Source organism: Henckelia pumila, chromosome 3 (genome assembly GCF_033568475.1).
Source record: "Henckelia pumila isolate YLH828 chromosome 3, ASM3356847v2, whole genome shotgun sequence".
NCBI classification, from domain to species: Eukaryota; Viridiplantae; Streptophyta; class Magnoliopsida; order Lamiales; family Gesneriaceae; genus Henckelia; species Henckelia pumila.
Window position 1 is genome coordinate 43,434,428 of NC_133122.1, and position 18,991 is coordinate 43,453,418.

Sequence of the window (18,991 nt, forward strand, 5' to 3'; positions counted from 1 at the left end):
TTTTTTTTTTTTGTCTTATATGTCCGTCTCTTTGCAATTTTGATCATCTATATTGTCATATTTCAATTTTAGTCTGCTAGATTTTTTTTATTTTTTTTTATTTTTTTCAAATTTAGTCCTTTTCCGACTTTGCGATGACATGAAAACAATCTGGTGTTGTGTATAGTGTTACATCGGCATTTTTCATAAAAAAAAAAATAAAATTGCCAAAAATTAAAAAAAATGGAGGAAAAAGTGAAATTTGATAACATAAAGAACCGAAATCGTATGTGCGCTAGAATTAAGGAGATGCGCTAGACTTTGGGTGTGGAAATTAAATGGTGAGTTTTAGTGGATTTAGTAAATAAGATACACAATTAATAACAAAATTTTGGGGTGAGCTATGTAAATGAATCATAACTACGTGCAACAGAAATACATAATACATGCATTTTAATTTAAACCATATAGTATTTATTACTCGATCGATCGAGTTCGTAATCCAATAAATGATTCATTAAATCATATTTAATTTAAGTGTATTAAATTCAACTCTTCGATTTAATTAATTAACTTGTAAGTTTAATAATTTCGTTCTAGAAGGATGATAAATACTCTTCGAGATTTTAAAGTCCAACACGGTTTTTCCTCTGGGAACATGGCATTGTATGCATGTTCAAGTACACTCCTTCAACTAATTAAATAATTAAAAATAGTCGAAATTTCTTTATGATTACATTTATTGATCGCAAGGGTTGGCATTGCATTGTGGTTGTGGAGTCCTTAGACATAAATTTAATATTCTCTCCGTTCCGAGCCCATTCTCCGTCCCGAACCGATTACATAGATCTATTTTTTTCAAATTAAGAAAATTATTGAAAAACAAATTAAATTATATGCATATTTTCTACTTTATTTCTATTAATTCATTCAAAAATTAGTTGTACGTTTTTCAAGACGTGATTAAGAGGTATATATTAGTACGTAAATTATGAGTATAAAAATATATCTAAATATAATACGCTGTATATTTGGGATAAAAAATAATTAAATATTGTTTATATAATTGAGACGAAAATAATAGTTAATTATGTACGTGTAATTGATGCATCACACATGCTTAACTGAATGAGCTCTTTTTCCGTAACCATCTCATCAAGGAGGGAGTCAAAAATGATCAATCTAGGTGCAAAAATAAATGTTCAAAATATTAAATCATCAAAAATTATAAATACTATTATTCCTTGACATGCGATGTGTGAATACATAGTAAAATATAATTTTTGTGTTTAATAATTTGTGTGTAAAAATATATGTTATTTTATTAATTATTGATATTTATAGATTTGATACGATTATATTGGGATAGTTTGAATTTTGAGAGACATTAAAGAGAAATTTGAAAACAAAAAAAAAAAAAAAGAAAAAGATTGAGAGATGCACGAAAATGACTAGCTAATAAACTCACACTAGCAAAGTCAAATAACAAATATGAGTGATGCTACATGTACAACGAAATTTGAATATCAAATTTTGCCACACAGAAAATTCAATATAAAAATTTAATTTATCAAAATCTCACGATAAATTAATATAAAATTTCGCGATAAAATAACAAAATCTCATGATATTATTATTGTAAATATCGTTTTACATGATATTTGTTATACCTCTAGCATTTTCCAACAAATATTATGAAAAGTAAAATTATAAACAAACTTTGATATCACAATGATATATATACCAAAATTAGTTTATATAAAGTGCTAAGTTTAACAAGTATAGATAGCAATTTCCCGAGCACATATTAATAACATTTATTATTATTATTATTATTATTATTATTATTATTATTATTATTATTATTTATGACATGGAAACCCGCAGCTCTACCTTTCGGTGCGCACTGAGTAAACTCTCGAACTAACGCAATAATCTAAAAACTACGCTAGATAGGTAAATCACACTAGGAAAACCCTATGTTGATAGGGGGAATTCAACTTCTGACTTCTGACCAAGAGTTTACCTACTCTACCAACTTGAACACAGAGCAATAACATTTATTATTTTGGCACATAAATTCATTCATCTATCATCAGACCATAACACAGAAGTCGAGTTCCTGAAAAATATCCTATATGAATTTTTTTGCTCTAATAACAACCAACCAATATAAATATTTATTATTAATAAGAAACGCAACAACAATTAAATATATTAAATTTTAAAAATATATATATATACAATATATTTGTATCAAAATCTAAAAAAAAATATTGTGCTTTGAATGAATGAACTCACCAAGATATCTATCTCGAGATTATTATAAATAAGAAACTTACATGGATCAAAGCAAAATTGAAAATTTTAGAATATAAGCAATATATATATAGATGGTAGACGAATTTTGAGATTGATTTAAGGGATAATAGCCAAAATAGTTATGTAAGTTTGCTTGTTTTGTGATTTGGTCCGGTAAGTTTGCTTGTTTTTGGGTTTTGGTCATGTAAGTTTAGTTATATTTTGATTTTTAGTTCTTTTTTATTTTAGCAATTTTTTTTAATTTATAACCGGACCGGTGATTAAACTGATCTAACTTAAAAAACGATCCAACTGGTTAGAATGTTTTAACCGGAAAGTCGGATTGGAAAATCGTTTATATAATATAATTAATAATATATTTTAAATTATAAAAACCTAAATTTTTTTATATAAATATAAAAAATATATATATTTATCGTAGTTTGAAAACTAATTAACTATATGAATATTCAAAAAATATTATAAACTCTAATTTTTCAAAAAAAATCGAAAAACCAATTTTTTGGTTCTTAATCAGTTCTGTCTATTCAACCGTTAAAACGATTTTTGGGAGTGTTTCGGATCAAATCAGTGACCGATTTCGGATCGAACCGGTTGAACCAGTCGGTACAGTCCGATTTTGAAAACATAACATTTAATTGTTGATGCCACAACAGACAAATCATCATTTCTCAATGTCACTTAAGCATTTTAGCTGTTACGCCAGCATTTTCTGATGTCACGTCAACACTTTATGAAGAAAGAACTAAAAACCAATTATAATTTAACTTATAGGATCAAAATCCAAAATTAAATACTTACAAGACCAAAACACAAAATGGACAAACTTACATGATCATTTTGACTATATTCCCTTGATTTAATGTTGTTATTGTCTTTCTTGTTTTAAGGATTTTTCACTTTTAACTATTCCTTTTTATTCTATTTATAATACCTTTTTTTAAAAAAATTACATTTAACAAAAAGAATAAATAATTTAAAAAAAAAACAAAAAGAATAAATTATTAATTGCCCCTATCCTATCCTATTTAACAATTAAAAAGAATAAATTATTAATTGCCCCTATCCTATATATTAATCATGCTTAGTTTTTCGTTTAGGGGCCTAGTTTTCTAACTTCAACTCAAACCTAAATATTATCGGGTATGATCCTGGTTAAACTTGGGTATATAATTTTTTTGTAAGACAGGTAATGACTTCTTGTAGGAAGTCTTGCGGCAAAAACATAGCAAAGTATTAGATCATATTTACACTATCTTGTATATTATTATTTAGTTGAATTATTCTAGGCAGTTTTGGTTGCAATATTATGTTAGTCACACGGACGTGAAGATTACTATGCTAAATTTATATAACGTTCTAACGCTTTTTTTTTTTTTCACGGTAGAGTTCATGAACCTAGAAAAGTCTATTCTAAGAATGAAAGACATGAAAATAGAAATATAATTATTAATTTCATCATTACATGATTCAAAGTGAAAATGTAATTAAAAGTTTCCTTTTGAATTAAGTTGGTGCATGTGCACTCAAATATCTAGCTACTATAAGAATGGATCGAAGGGACCGTCAAAAAAAAAAGGAATGGATCGAAGGGCGGAGCATGCACTTTTTATAGCATCCACACATGAAATTGCATAATTATCCAATATATTGTATTTGAAATTACATAATTAACCTACATGTATTTGTAAAAGAGTTTATCCAAATAAAATGCAGAGATAATTCTGTAATTTCAAAGTGAATGGGTAACCTAGTGCATAACACTCTGTGTACATATATCATTTTTGAAATATATGACCTTCTCAATTTTTATATTTTATTTAGCCTTTGTATTTTCTTTGTGTTTGAAGATCATTTTGCAAAATTTTTTGGAAGAAAGGTCATTAATCGAAAAAATTGTTCGACCAAAATCATTTTCAAACTATCTCGAATCTAAAGGTTTCAAATTTAATAATATAGAATAGGTATTATCTGGGAATGCTATCTTCCACCCCAAAATTCTTCAACCTTCCAATGATAGGGAGGAATAGTTGGGGGGGGGTGGACAAAATTTGTATCACATCATTTAGAACTTAAAAAAAAATTTGACTTCGAAAAATATAAAGATTTTATTCATATAATTTAGTTTGACACGTACACTTCTATAATATATAATATAGTTGTGGTTGTGTTGGTTTACGCAAATGTGTTCACATGCATTTCTCCAAAATAAGCTTTATATGTTAAAGATGGAAAGTCAATCAATGGTTTAGTCAACTGTTTCTTCCAAAATATTCCCACTTCACCCCCTCCCTGTGGGGAAGAGGAGCCCCACTCCTTATAAAACTTGCATGCTAATCAAGAATCATATCCTATATTTGTTTAAATTTTGCCTGTTTTCATTCTCTAGCTTTGTTCATTTGTTATTTTTCCCAAAAAAATGCATGTCAAAAGTTGATAGAAAATATAAAATTACATCGAAACATAATCAATGGCTGACTTGGTTGGCACAGATGAGATAGAGTCATTTAGGCATGAGTTATCAGAGATTGGAAGGAGCTTAAGATCATCGTTCCGGCGCCGCGTCTCGAGTTTTCGAAGCAACTCAGAGTTGAGTAATGCATCAGATGTTCATGACCTTGATGATGAGACTCTAGCACATTGGGCTGCCATAGACAGGCTGCCAACTTTTGACCGGTTGAGATCTTCTCTGTTCGATGAGATCGACGGTGGGAACGGACCCGAAAATGGCGGCGGCAAAAGGGTTGTTGATGTCACCAAGCTTGGTGCTCCTGAAAGGCATATGTTCATTGAGAAGCTCATTAAACATATTGAACATGACAACCTTAGGTTACTGCGTAAAATCAGGAAAAGGATAGATAAGTAAGAATATTTCGTCTTTTTTTGGATGCAAAGGATTTGTTTTCTATTTTGTTGTGTGACTTTGAGGATTGGTTCTTTTTTTTTTTATTTTTTGGAATGTAGAGTTGGTGTTAAACTGCCCACAATTGAGGTTAGATACAAGGACTTACGAGTCGAAGACGAATGCGAAGTTGTCTATGGAAAGCCACTTCCAACGCTTTGGAACACTGTGAAAAGTGCTCTTTCGGTAAGTTTTAAGGTTGTGTTTGGATCGAAGAATGTCGTTCATTTCTGGCATAATGGTCTTCCAATATAGGTAGTTGTTTGAGAGTACTTCCCTTGATTTTATTTGCATATTTCGAATAATAGCTCCATTTTGGTGACAGGGCATTACCAAGCTTCCTTGTTTACCATCACAAGAAGCCAACATAACCATCATCAATGGTGTTAGTGGCATCATTAAGCCTGGAAGGTACATTGAATATATACTTTAGCTGCTATTTTCTACTCTTTTTCGAAAAAACACAAGAGACTTGTAATTTGTTTGCTTCGGTTCATCGGCGTATGGTATATGATAAGGAGTTCTTTGTTGCAGAATGACTCTATTACTTGGTCCTCCAGGTTGTGGCAAGACAACATTCTTGAAAGCCCTTTCAGGCAACCTGAAAAAGTCACTTGAGGTGCCTCATTTTTTCGGCTTCAAGGCCAATTATTTTGGTTTTCAGTCACATAATTTTGCAATATGCCAAGAAAGTTCCACCTGAGAAGTGTTGGTGGTTATCCTTCGCAACAGGTTACAGGTGAGATTTCATACAACGGGTACAAACTAGACGAGTTTGTAGCACAGAAAACTTCAGCTTATATAAGCCAATATGATCAGCACATCCCTGAAATGACTGTCAGAGAAACATTAGATTTTTCGTCACGTTGTCAAGGAATAGGAAGTCGAGCAGGTAACTAGTTTAAAATCTTAAACTTAAATCGATTTACAGCGAAAACTTATTTTTTTCATGATGATGATTGATGACACCACCTCATCCTCAACAGAAATTATGACTCAACTTACTAAAAGGGAGAAAGAAGCAAAAATTGTTCCTGATCCTGATATAGATACTTATATGAAGGTACTTAAATGCCAAATACTTGTAGTTCTCATTCAAGCCAAACTTATGCATACTTTGTCTTATTTCGGGATAATTTTGTTCAGGCAATTGCTGTAGAAGGACAAAAGACAACACTTCAGACAGATTACATATTAAAAGTATTTTCTTTCTTGACTTATCTATTATTCCTCAGCTAGCACACTCTGTATACCCGTTACCGAGCACTTTACTATTGATATTTTTCAGATTCTTGGACTAGATATCTGCGCTGACACGCTCTATGGAGACGCTATGAGGAGAGGAGTCTCAGGTGGACAGAAGAAAAGACTCACAACAGGTAGTCTCATTGTTAACATATAGTTCGTTTTCTTGCAACATGGTAACTCCAAATAAAAACTTGTGATTTCAAGTATTTAATCTTTGATCGGCTTTATGAAGGTGAGATGATTGTTGGACCAACAAAAGCTTTATTCATGGACGAAATATCCAACGGCTTAGACAGCTCGACTACATATCAGATCGTCTGTTTTCTTCAACAACTAGCGCATATCACAGACGCAACTATACTTATTTCACTTCTCCAACCAGCACCAGAAACATTCGATTTATTTGATGATATTATCTTAATGGGAGAGGGAAAGATCATCTATCATGGACCTCGAACTGATGTTCTAGAATTTTTCAAGTCCTGTGGATTCAAATGCCCTGAAAGAAAAGGAGTTGCGGATTTTCTTCAGGAGGCAAGTTCATTAAACTTTTTGGCTATTTTTTTGTTCGTGTATTCCAATATCACATGACATTTTGATTGTCAGGTTATTTCAAGGAATGATCAAGAACAATACTGGTACGAAACGGACCGACCTTACAGTTATGTTTCTGTTGATGCATTCTCAAGAAAATACAATGAGTCGTCCCACATGAAGAAATATAGCAAAGATCTCTCCGTTCCTTTCGATAAGTCCAAAAGCCACGAAAATGCTATAAGTTTTAGCAAGTATTCTCTTTCTAAATGGACGTTGTTTCGAGCATGTTTGTCAAGGGAATACCTGCTCATGAAAAGAAACTCTTTCATATATGTATTCAAAGCTGTTCAGGTTTGCTTACTCCCTTATTTTTTCCATAAGTTACATTGAGTTTTATATGTATTTCGTCAAAACAATTAGATCTTTTGCAGCTTATCGTCATTGCATCAGTCACAATGACTGTATTCTTGAGGACACAAATGAGAGTTGATCTTGTACATGCTAACAGTTACTTGGGAGCTCTATTTTATTCACTCATTATTCTTCTTATCGATGGAATGCCCGAGCTTTCGATGACCATAGCGAGACTTGAAATTTTCTATAAACAGAGAGACTCCTACTTTTACCCTGCTTGGGCATATGCTATTCCGGCTTCCATTCTCAAGATTCCACTTTCGATTTTTGAAGCTGTTGTATGGACGTCCTTCACTTACTACGTCATCGGGTTTAGCCCCGAGGCCGGGAGGTTGCTACCATTCAACATTTTACCGTTTTCATATTCTGTGAATTAGCACTTAACTGACTCTTCTTTTCCCTAGGTTTTTTCGACAAATGTTGCTGTTGTTTGCGGTACATATAACCTCGATATCTATGTTCCGTTTCATGGCATCAGTCTTTAGGAGCATCGTAGCATCTACAACGGCTGGCAGCATGTGCATATTGTTTGTAATGCTATTCAGTGGATTCTTGATCCCAAGACGTGAGTCGTTTTAATTTACATTTGCTTGGGTTCGCCACATATGATAACTTCCGGCACTCAAGAGTTTACTGTTTCTTGCAGCATCCATGCCAGAGTGGCTAAAATGGGCATTTTGGGTTTCTCCACTATCATATGGAGAGATAGGCCTTGCAGTAAATGAATTTCTAGCTCCAAGATGGCAAAAGGTGAGTATGTATCTTAATTTTACTTCCATTTTTTTTTTTTGGAAATTTCGATACATGTTCATGCACCGACAACCAACAGAATCAACAAAATGATTGCCTTTGTTCTTTTTTTTGGCCAAATTTTGTGTAGGAGCTGCAAGGAAATACAACAATAGGACATGAAGCACTTCGAACCCGTGGTTTAAGCTTTGGAGGAAATCTTTATTGGGTATCTGTTGGTGCCCTCTTAGCATATACATTGCTCCTCAACGTTGGATTTACATTGGCCTTAAGTTTCTTGAAATGTAAGAGCATAATTAAATCATGGTCTAGATTCCAACTCAAGATGATTCAAGTAATGAAATACATATTTGAAACAATGCACCAGCTTCAAGTTCTCGCGCTATTATTTCAAGCGAAAAGCTTTCTCAACTAAAAGGAAATACAGAACCCGATATCCGAACCCATGCAGAAGAGCAATCCAAAGTTTCTCCACCAAGAAACACCGCAAAAGCTCGCAAAGGTCAGCTTCTTTCCATTCTTACAAAAATATGATGTATTTTCACTGCATGTGTACTTGAAATTTTCTGTCACATTCTTGCAGATAGGATGGTGTTACCTTTTGAACCCTTAAGTATAACATTTCAAGATGTGCAGTACTATGTTGAAACCCCTTTGGTAAGTACATTAGTCAAGTTACATTTTATTCATATATGTTGATATTTTATTGTATCATCAAGAAACATCAGAAATGAAATTAAACGGCATGTCTTGTTACATGATTTCCTTTTTTAGGCAATGAAAGAGCGTGGATTCGCCGAGAAAAGGCTTCAGCTTCTTAGTGACATCACTGGTGCATTTAGGCCAGGTGTTCTTACGGCACTGATGGGCGTGAGTGGAGCAGGGAAAACCACCCTTCTAGATGTTCTTGCTGGAAGAAAAACTAGTGGAACCATAGACGGAGAAATAAGAATAGGAGGGTATCTTAAAGTCCAATCGACGTTTGCTCGAGTTTCAGGCTATTGTGAACAAGTAGACATACACTCTCCTCAGATTACTGTCGAAGAATCGCTCATTTTTTCTGCTTGGCTTCGTCTCCAACCTAGTATCGACCCTAAAACGAAATACGTACTACACTATTTTCCTTATAGTTAGCATTTTTTTAATAGCTGCAGACTGCAGTACATGATTTCAAGGTGTTTTCGCAGGAGTTTGTGAATGAAGTTCTTGAAACCATCGAGCTTGATGGGATCAAGGATGCATTGGTTGGCATGCCTGGTGTTACTGGTCTTTCAACCGAGCAAAGAAAACGCTTGACAATTGCGGTGGAACTTGTTGCTAACCCTTCGATCATCTTTATGGACGAGCCTACAACTGGACTAGATGCAAGAGCAGCTGCAATAGTTATGCGGGCAGTAAAGAATGTGGCAAATACAGGCAGAACGATAGTTTGTACCATTCACCAACCGAGTATCGACATATTTGAGGCATTTGATGAGGTAATTTCTTACAGTTGGATCCATTCATGTATTCACTTACCAGAAAAGACACAGTAACATATCGTTTTTTTTCTGCAGTTGGTACTCTTGAAAACTGGAGGTCAAATGATATATTGTGGACCTTTAGGTCAGCACTCTTCGAAAGTTATCGAATATTTTGAGGTGAATCTTCATATTCCGAAATATACTGTGGTTTTTCTTGCTCAACTTGCTTGAAGATTATTCATGGATCTTTACTTTTGCGAACCATTAATAGGGTGTCTCTGGTGTACCAAAAATTAGAGACAACTACAATCCTGCAACATGGATGTTGGAGGTTACTTCAACTTCATCTGAAGCTGAACTCCGCGTAGACTTTGCTGACATTTACAAGAGTTCTTCTTTATATGAGTGAGTTTCTTTAGGCTACACTTTTAAGCGAGATTCCATGTGATAGATTTTGATGGCAGCGACTTCGCGTCTCTTCTCCTTGGGATGTATCAAGCTGTAAAAGTTCAATTCTACAAAAACAATTCCGCATCCGTGTTTCCTCTAGAAAATGATTAGTCTAAACTGCTATATATATAGTCCAATCTATTGACAACTAATTAATGTAACTTTTAACATGATATAGCATCTGGTTTTAGCTCATCATATTTCTTGGCTGTGTGTGATGGATGATTCTGTTTTCTGTTCCTTTATTTGTAGGACTAACAAAGAGCTCGTGGATCGCCTTGGTAAACCACCCGCTGGTTCGAAAGATCTTCATTTTCCCACTCTTTACTCACAAAATTGGTGGGGGCAATTCAAATCTTGCCTATGGAAGCAATACTGGTCTTATTGGAGAAGCCCTTCTTACAACGTGACGCGATCACTTCATATGCTTTTTGCTTCTTTTCTTTTTGGATTATTGTTCCATGATCGAGCCAAGGAAATGTAAGTCATACAGATTTGTGCATGTTTTTTATTTGCTCTCATGCTACAGCTTCCACATTGGTGTATGCTAACTCTGTTTTGTGGTTTTATATTTGATGCTATGTTCCATAGAAACGATCAGCAGAGCCTATTCACTTTACTTGGTTCAATGTATGGGTCAGCTCTCTTCTGTGGCATAAACAATTCCTCCTCGATTCTTCCGTATGTTAGCACGGAACGGATGGTTTTCTACAGAGAACGATTTGCTGGAATGTACACTTCGTGGGCATTTTCAGCAGCACAGGTATGCGTTCGCCTTAACTCGTCTGTCCCACGGATACCAAAAGGGCCATTGCGAGCCAAGATCGATAGAATGAGTTCTGCTAACAACTATATCTGTCATCTTTTTATACATGAAAATGATTTGCCAAATCAGTATAGCACTCTATTGCATACTCTTACAAAAACTCACAAGAGTCCTAAGAATGAGTTTCGTTTTCACGTTGGAATCAATCGCCTTTTTCTTCAATTTGGCAGGTGATAATAGAGATTCCATATCTCTTAGCACAAGCTGTTGCATACACAGTGATAACATATCCATTGATTGGATATCAATGGACAGCACATAAGGTGTTTTGGTACTTCTACTCCATGTTCACTACATTGCTCTACTTCACATATCTTGGGATGATGATGGTCTCAATAACACCAAGTTTCCCAGTGGCTGCCATTTTGCAGTCAACTTTCTACACCATGTTTAATCTGTTCGCCGGATTCTTGATTCCTCGCCCGGTAACCATTTCTTCCAAATATTCATCATTCCCACTTCAGTAGAAAGGTGTTTCTAAAATATATTGTGATTGGTGATGTTGAATTTTGTTATTGAATCTGCAGCAAATTCCCAAGTGGTGGCTCTGGCTTTATTATGTTATTCCAACTTCTTGGTCATTAAATGGGATGCTCACTTCACAATTTGGAGATATAGAAAAGCCAATCACAGTGTTTGGAGAAACCAAAACAGTTGCTGCTTTCTTGAGGGATTACTTTGGATTTCACCATAATCAATTACCTTTAGTGGGTGTTGTTTTATTCCTTTACCCTATATTTTTTGCTGCTTTATTTGCAATTTGTATAGGCAAACTCAACTTCCAGAGGAGGTAATCATTTGTAAGAAGGATGAATTTTTTTTTCCTTTACATGTATCATATAAATTTTGAAATTAATATTTTCTTATGCTACCCTTTGTATATCAGCAAATGTTGAAAGGGCTCCGGTGCCAAATTAAATACTATTTGAATAATTATGTACTCTTGGTAAAAATTTAAGTATTATCTTTTTATTTCAACAATGCAACATAAATTCATTCAATATCGAGTCTCGAATTTATTGTTTTTTGTAATTTTTTTTAAACTGTTAATTCGATTGAATTTACGTTTTTCAAACGAAATAAAATCGCCGAAAGAGCCCGATAAAATATGTAAAGACCCAATAAATAAATATCGAAAATAGACATGTACAAAATTTTATTTTAACATATATGTACCAAGTACTATCTTTACTATGCATTAAACTATAACAAAATCATGGGTGAACATTCGACTAAATCGAATTAACTAAACCCGATGTAACTAAATATTTTTTAGGATAATCGAATTGAACCGAATTTCTTTCCAAATCGAATTAACCGGATTACAATAAAATAAGTTATATTACTTTTTAGATCTCAGATCTCATGTACCTGGTAAGTAATCTATAACATAAATTTTTAGATCCTAAGTACTTGGTAAGTGATCTAAGATCTCAGTACCATAAATATTACTTTTCAGATTTCAGGTACCAGGTAAGTGAGAACTGTAATATAATTTAATTGAAGATAAAACTAATTTTAAAAACTAAGTGCATGATTGGTACGTTGGAAATGAATAAGGTAGAAATGGAATCGATTTTGGAATGGAATGAGATTGGGAATGGAATTGTTACTTTATTTCATTCCAACGATTGATACTATTGAAATGAAAAAGGAATGAAATGAAATAACTTTTAATAAATAAATCATATTTTTACTACATATATCAAAATAATAGTAATTCATAAAAATTTTATTATTAATATTGAAGATGTAGCAATTATTATAAAATTATCATTATATAGTTTCAATAATTAAAAATTTTATTTTATAATAATAATTTTTATTTTATTATAATAATAAGATAAAATTATAATATTATTTTTTAATTTTAATAATTATAGATAAATAATATTAATTATTATTTTCAAAATAATATTAAATAATAATATTTTTTTGTAATAAATAAATAAAAATATTTTTTATTAATACTTTCATAAATAATAGTAATAAATAAATCATAATACTAATAATTAATATTACAAAAATATCATTATTAATATAATAATAACATAATAACATAATTATTTTTATATATATTATAATATATTGTTATAATTATATAAGTAAATATTAATTTAAATAATTTAAATATGGAAAAGATTACACATAAATATAAAAATGAAAAGTGGGAATGGTCATTCCATCCAAAAAATGTTATGGAAATAGTCATTCCAAATTTTAAGCATATCCAGCCCATTACTAACGCCAATTGGGACAGATTCTTAATTGAGATGAGCTTGTAATTTGTTTTTTTTAACTGTTAATACGATTTGAATCTACGTTTCACAAACGAACCGAATGTCTCTCCAAAATCGAATTAACCCAATCGGATTACAATAAAATAAGTTATATTACTTTTTAGATCTCAGATATCATAAATATTACTTTTCAGATCTCAGGTATAAGGTAAGTGAACTATACCATAAATATTACTTTTCAGATCTTAGATACCATGTAAGTGAACTGTATTCTGTAATATAATTTAAATGAAGATGAAAAAACTAATTTTAAAAACTATATCCTTTGCGCGTGCATTATGTATAATTTTTTGTTAATTAATTTTCTTGTTAATTTCATAATGAAAGTGCCCAAGTAAATTCTGCAACAAATTTTATTCACGAAACACATATGCATATCAAATATAAAAAATACTTAAGGATAGATAAGCAAATATATATAATATAACTTTTGTTTGGACTCGTCCTTATAAAACGTTTTTATCAAAATGCTTTTTAAATGTTTTTTATAAAATGTTCTAAAAATTATTTTAAAAATAAATATTTATCTGAACAACTATTCCATTATAAATATTTTTTAACATTTACAAGTAATGTTCATATTTGTCTTGCATAATTCCATTTTAAAAATATATTTCCATCGTTATTCAAAAATTATACTTAGATAACATTTTTAAAAAAATATTTTTCAAAAATATTTTACAAAAGTTTTATCAAAATACTTTAAATTTTTCACGTATAAATCACTATAAAAATTTTTAAAACACATGTCCAAAAAAAACCTTAATTTTTATACCATAAAATTTAATTTAATGTTAATGTTGATAAAAACATGGATACATATAGGAATACATGTCTCAACGCTTCAGAATTTGTGATTTTTGAAAATCATATCAAAATTTTATACATAAAAAATAAATAAATAAAATAAAGAAATAGAACATCATTATACTGTATGAAATATCGGAAAAATATGCGAGGAACTCGAAATTATAACAAATCCAATAACTCGAAACAATTCATTCATATGTGATGCTTTCCCTGACTAGCATCACTATTCTTACATGCAACTGTTTACTACCTGACTCAAACTGTAATTTAAGTAGATACCACACACACACACATTTCCTTATACGGCATCGCACAAAGCAAACTGTGATGCAAGAACACAAACAAAATGCTAAGAAAAATATTAATAACGCAGGCTTACAAGAAAACCATGTAGCATATGTCTCGAGTTTAGACTTGGGATTTCTCCCATTTGAGGGGCTTAACCACCTCCCATGTGAAGTCGGGTTCGTCTCTTCCAAAGTGCCCATAGGCGGCGGTTTTCAAGAACCTTCCGCCACCGCCCCTCTTCAAATCCAAGTTAATCGAGATCATTCCAGGTCGGAAATCAAAATTTTCTTTCACAATTTGCAGGATTTCCTTGTCAGGTATCTTCCCCGTGCCATAAGTGTCAACAAAAACGGATAACGGTTCAGGCACACCAATAGCGTATGAGACTTGTACAATGCACCTGCGAGCAAGGCCATTAGCAACAATGCTCTTGGCAGCCTGCCTCACAATATATGCACCACTTCTGTCGACCTTAGTGGGGTCCTTTCCAGAGAAGGCACCACCCCCATGGGCACCCCAACCACCGTAGGTGTCGATGATGATTTTTCGGCCCGTGAGACCTGCGTCGCCATGAGGGCCACCGATAACGAACCGGCCAGATGGATTGAGGTGGAAAATCGTCTTCTCATCAAGGTACTTCTCCGGGATGACTGGCTTGATGACATGCTCCTTGAGATCCTTGGCAATCTCGTCATTAGTAACCGTCTCATCATGCTGAGTCGAGATGAGAACCGTGTGTACCCTTATTGGAACCATTGCACCATTTTCGTTGTAGTACTCCACGGTAACTTGAGTCTTGCCGTCAGGTCTCAACCAGGGACATGTACCATCCTTGCGAACTTCTGTCAGGCGAGCACCTAATTTAGTAGCAAGCACGTGGCTGAGAGGCATGTACTCGGGAGTCTCATCTGTGGCATAGCCGAACATGTGTCCCTGGTCACCAGCACCAATCTCTTCAGGGCGTTTGGTCAGGTGACCGTGAACTCCTTGAGCAATATCGGGGCTTTGCTGCTCAATGTTAACTAGGACCTTGCACTTGTCAGCATCGAGACCAACATCATCGGATATGAATCCAATATTGCGGCATGTGGTGCGCACGATCTTCTCATAGTCTATGTCACCCTTTGTTGTGATTTCACCGAAGACCATTACCATGTTGGTCTTGGTACAAGTCTCACAAGCCACTTTGCTGTCAGGATCTTGTTCCAGGCAGGCGTCGAGTACTGCATCAGATATCTGGTCGCAGAGCTTGTCGGGGTGGCCTTCGTTCACAGATTCAGAGGTAAACAGGAAGGTCTCCATTTCCATTTCTCAACCTGGGTGGAATAAATTCCAAATCCATCATTTTAGTCCACAAAACAAGAAAAGTGACAGTAAAAATCCAAATCGACACAAGAAAACCCGAGTCACTGACTCGCTAGAGCCATAAAACATTGGCTTAAGATACCGGAGTGAATATCTAAAGACTCCAAAAAGACAGATTCTACACTCCAACTGAGGTTTTCTTCATTTAGCACCAAAAAACCAAGATATGCTGCACAACAGTTCATCGAATAGAGGGTATAGCCTTATTTTGAAGTATTTAAAGCTATTTTAACATGTCTTTAAACCAGAAAGTCCCCGATAATCTTTTCTTTTTTCACTATCAGAAGCATGCTGAACAGTCAACTTACTGCAAGTTAGAATAGAATCCAGTGAAAAAAGCAAATGATAATGATAACAAGAACAATGAAAAATCCTTTAATGAAGGGCAATCAAAGCCTATTGCACGCTAACCAAGCATATCATGCATAGATCTGAGTTGAAGGGATGAAAATAGCCCCTTCTAAGTTCTAAGAATCATAATCAAATAATCAATAGCGATATGAAACCCATCAGTCACCATCACTGACCAAACCTGCCAACCTTAAAAGCAAAAACAAGTTCAGATCTTTCATATCTCGCACTACCTACTTCACATCTCGTTACAACTGCTAAACCTTAACCCAAAAGCTTGAGAAAACAACCCAAGATCCATGAGTAGATCCCCTTTTTAGCATCAAAAGTTGGGATAAAAAGATCTATTAAATCTACTCGGAAACAAACATGTTTGCTCAAATAATTAATTACACCGTGAACTTAATTATCATGCCAAAAAGAACATTTTTTTAGGACCAAAACCATCAACACAATCAAGAAATTCTTGACACAGAAGAAAACACTAAAATCGAAGCACATCAGCAAGAACAACACTAGCCCAGACAAAACCCACGAATAGAATCCTCCAAAGAGGCTAAAACTAGCACACAAAAAAAAACCAAAGATTCACCAAACTTCCGTACCTTGGAACCAAGGACCGACAGAAGGGCGTTGCTAACTTTATCGCAATTGGGTAGATTTTACTTAGGTACACCAAACGCCTGCAAGTCTCCGTAGAGGAAATGGGAAGCCTATTTATAGATAAGATCACAAGTCATTCCACTAGTGCGTTCGGGACAAAGGGTGGTGCGTTTCAGCCGTGTTTTGACCGTCGGATGTGGTTTGGGAATTTGGGATCTTACGGTCCAGATCAATGGGAGTCGGTAAATGGATGACGTTTTTGATTAATTATTATAATTATAATAATAAGGTGAGATTCGGATTTCGGTCTATATAAATGAGTATATTATTAAAACCTTTGCATATATAGATTTTTAAATCAAAGTCATAAAGTTTCAAAGTTTTCAAGATAATAAATTCAAGTTCATATGCATATATAAACCATAATATATACCGATACCATAAATAAAAAGGATAAAATTCATGAGAAAAGACGATAAAAAGATGTCAATATTTAATATGAATGGTAAAACATTTGATAGATATGACAAACTTATGAAGTGTACCTGCTAATGATCTTTGATGTGTTAATTAGTTCATTGATTGTTTCATAATTGGTATTATCTTATCGATTATGTCAAACTAATATAATTTTATTTTGACCATGAAAAAAATTATATACTATGATTCGAATGCGTAGACCACAACATCAAACAATTGGAGGTTGGAACAACCTTTTACCAACTCTATGTGATTCATGTTTCTTTTTATGTTTAATAAGTGATCCGAGGAATTCAATGGTAGGTGAGGTGTAATGTAGATTTGACCTTTGAATTGCGTGTATGCTACAAGAATTTTTTTTGAATAAATGTATACTGATTATAGAATAATATTTTCTCAAAATAATTATAGAATAATTTAAGTAATCGGATGGAAGTTGTGCAATAAATGTTTGGGAGTATATAGAATAATTTCAATAAATTGAGCCGTCGGTGTGTTTTTGTGTTTGGATCCCATGTTGATATTTATAATTTTATACCATTGGAGAGAGGATCTAAATTAAATGTTATGGCTCTATTTGATGGGATGGGTGTGACAAAAATTATAACAAAGAATATCGTTTCATTTTCAAAATCATCTTTATAATCAATATTTCCCAAAAAAAATTTATCTTTATAAAAAAATTTTCCATTTATAGTGTTTAAGAAATTGATATTGATACTCCTTATTTTTAATTATTTTTATTTTTTGAAATAACCATGACATTGACGACAAATATATATTATATAAAATAAAGCACAAAAGGCTGACCTAACTTCTCTAAATAAAATATATAATTTACGCCTGATGAATTAATACAATTTCAAGTTAATAACTTCAATTCTTACGTAGTGTGGAACGTAGTGGCATTTTTTAAATGCCAATAAATAAATCAATTATTTGTAGTGGATTGTGTAGCAGGAGATCCAACACAAGAAAATAATCTAAAGTTTTTATATTAATTTACTTGTTAAGTTTCACTCGCGCCAAGAATTTCATTTGTGTAATCTATTATCATGTTTTGTTCTATTAACATCGGTGGGTAATGGTTTAGAATATACAAAAATATTTCATCTTCATGTAATTAAAAAATATCGAAAGAATGTAATCCAGTAAAATTATATATCATTTATAAGTATCGTATCTCAATAAAATATTTCTTTACTTTTATATCCATATTTTTTAATTTTTAAATAATCATATAAATTCTGATCATCACATAAATAACTATCATAAAAGAATCAACGAAACATCTATATGTATGCACACTTAATAAATCAGCATATTACATTAATCATGATTAGAAATTTCTTTGCTAAGTATTTAAAATAATTTACATGATTTCAGAAAATATTTTATAACATTTTCTTTTTTTGAGCATACAATATTTTCAAAAATACTAATAAAATATATAATGTTGAAAAATAATCTACCAACATTTCACGAAGTTTTTCTTTTTTAAAAAAAAAGGGAAAAAAATTCATATCATACCAATTTTTTAATTTTAAAATTCGTATAAGTTTTTATTCAAAATCATCTCAATATGATAGATACAAAGTGCATTTTTCATTATTTATCACAATTTCTTGATGAATTTATTTATTTCCAAATTCTCTCTACTTCTTTTGTTTTTGTTTTTTGGGTTTCCAAAGTATCATTTATTAAGATCGGGCCGCTACCAATTGGGCCACACAGCTACTAGGCTCAAAATATTTATTGGACTAATTGTATGGTAGATAAATGTAGCGTCGGCGGTGAGCGGCCTTTAATTTGGGCCCTTTTTATATCTAATGTTTGTTTACTCTTTGTTTTAATAAATATTGGGACCTTAATATTGAATTCTTATTCTGAAGATAATTAAATT

At 32.6% G+C, this 18,991-nt stretch overlaps 2 protein-coding genes across 2 annotated transcripts; one reads left to right on the forward strand and one right to left on the reverse strand.

The window, feature by feature from the left end:
- Nucleotides 1-4,509: 4,509 nt before the first annotated feature.
- On the forward strand, nucleotides 4,510-11,760 carry LOC140886805 (pleiotropic drug resistance protein 3-like). Its single transcript, XM_073293661.1, has 24 exons — nucleotides 4,510-5,163; nucleotides 5,266-5,389; nucleotides 5,529-5,614; nucleotides 5,738-5,822; nucleotides 5,936-6,095; nucleotides 6,190-6,266; nucleotides 6,350-6,403; nucleotides 6,492-6,582; nucleotides 6,684-6,985; nucleotides 7,058-7,339; nucleotides 7,420-7,733; nucleotides 7,807-7,967; nucleotides 8,049-8,152; nucleotides 8,283-8,436; nucleotides 8,520-8,654; nucleotides 8,736-8,809; nucleotides 8,927-9,259; nucleotides 9,340-9,630; nucleotides 9,709-9,792; nucleotides 9,887-10,020; nucleotides 10,318-10,545; nucleotides 10,657-10,828; nucleotides 11,062-11,316; nucleotides 11,419-11,760. Exons 1-24 carry the CDS (start codon nucleotides 4,772-4,774, stop codon nucleotides 11,683-11,685), a joined length of 4,359 nt encoding a protein of 1,452 aa, XP_073149762.1. The 5' UTR covers nucleotides 4,510-4,771; the 3' UTR covers nucleotides 11,686-11,760.
- Nucleotides 11,761-14,170: 2,410 nt separating this feature from the next.
- LOC140887501 (S-adenosylmethionine synthase 1) lies at nucleotides 14,171-16,738 on the reverse strand. The gene is made up of 2 exons (XM_073294761.1): nucleotides 16,611-16,738; nucleotides 14,171-15,605 (listed from the first exon to the last, which is right to left on the reverse strand). The coding sequence occupies exon 2, from the start codon at nucleotides 15,595-15,597 to the stop codon at nucleotides 14,410-14,412; it is 1,188 nt and encodes a 395-aa protein (XP_073150862.1). The 5' UTR covers nucleotides 15,598-15,605; nucleotides 16,611-16,738; the 3' UTR covers nucleotides 14,171-14,409.
- Between the last annotated feature and the right edge of the window lie 2,253 nt (nucleotides 16,739-18,991).

What these genes read in the sequence shown, in the direction of transcription:
- LOC140887501 (XM_073294761.1), bottom strand. Translation starts at nt 15,597, where the DNA reads ATGGAAATGGAGACCTTCCTGTTTACCTCTGAATCTGTGAACGAAGGC.
- LOC140886805 (XM_073293661.1), top strand. Translation starts at nt 4,772, where the DNA reads ATGGCTGACTTGGTTGGCACAGATGAGATAGAGTCATTTAGGCATGAG. An exon ending in TAGCTCCAAGATGGCAAAAG is followed by an intron (nt 8,153 to 8,282) that starts GTGAGTATGTAT and finishes AATTTTGTGTAG; the next exon opens with GAGCTGCAAGGAAATACAAC. An exon ending in AAGAGTTCTTCTTTATATGA is followed by an intron (nt 10,021 to 10,317) that starts GTGAGTTTCTTT and finishes CTTTATTTGTAG; the next exon opens with GACTAACAAAGAGCTCGTGG.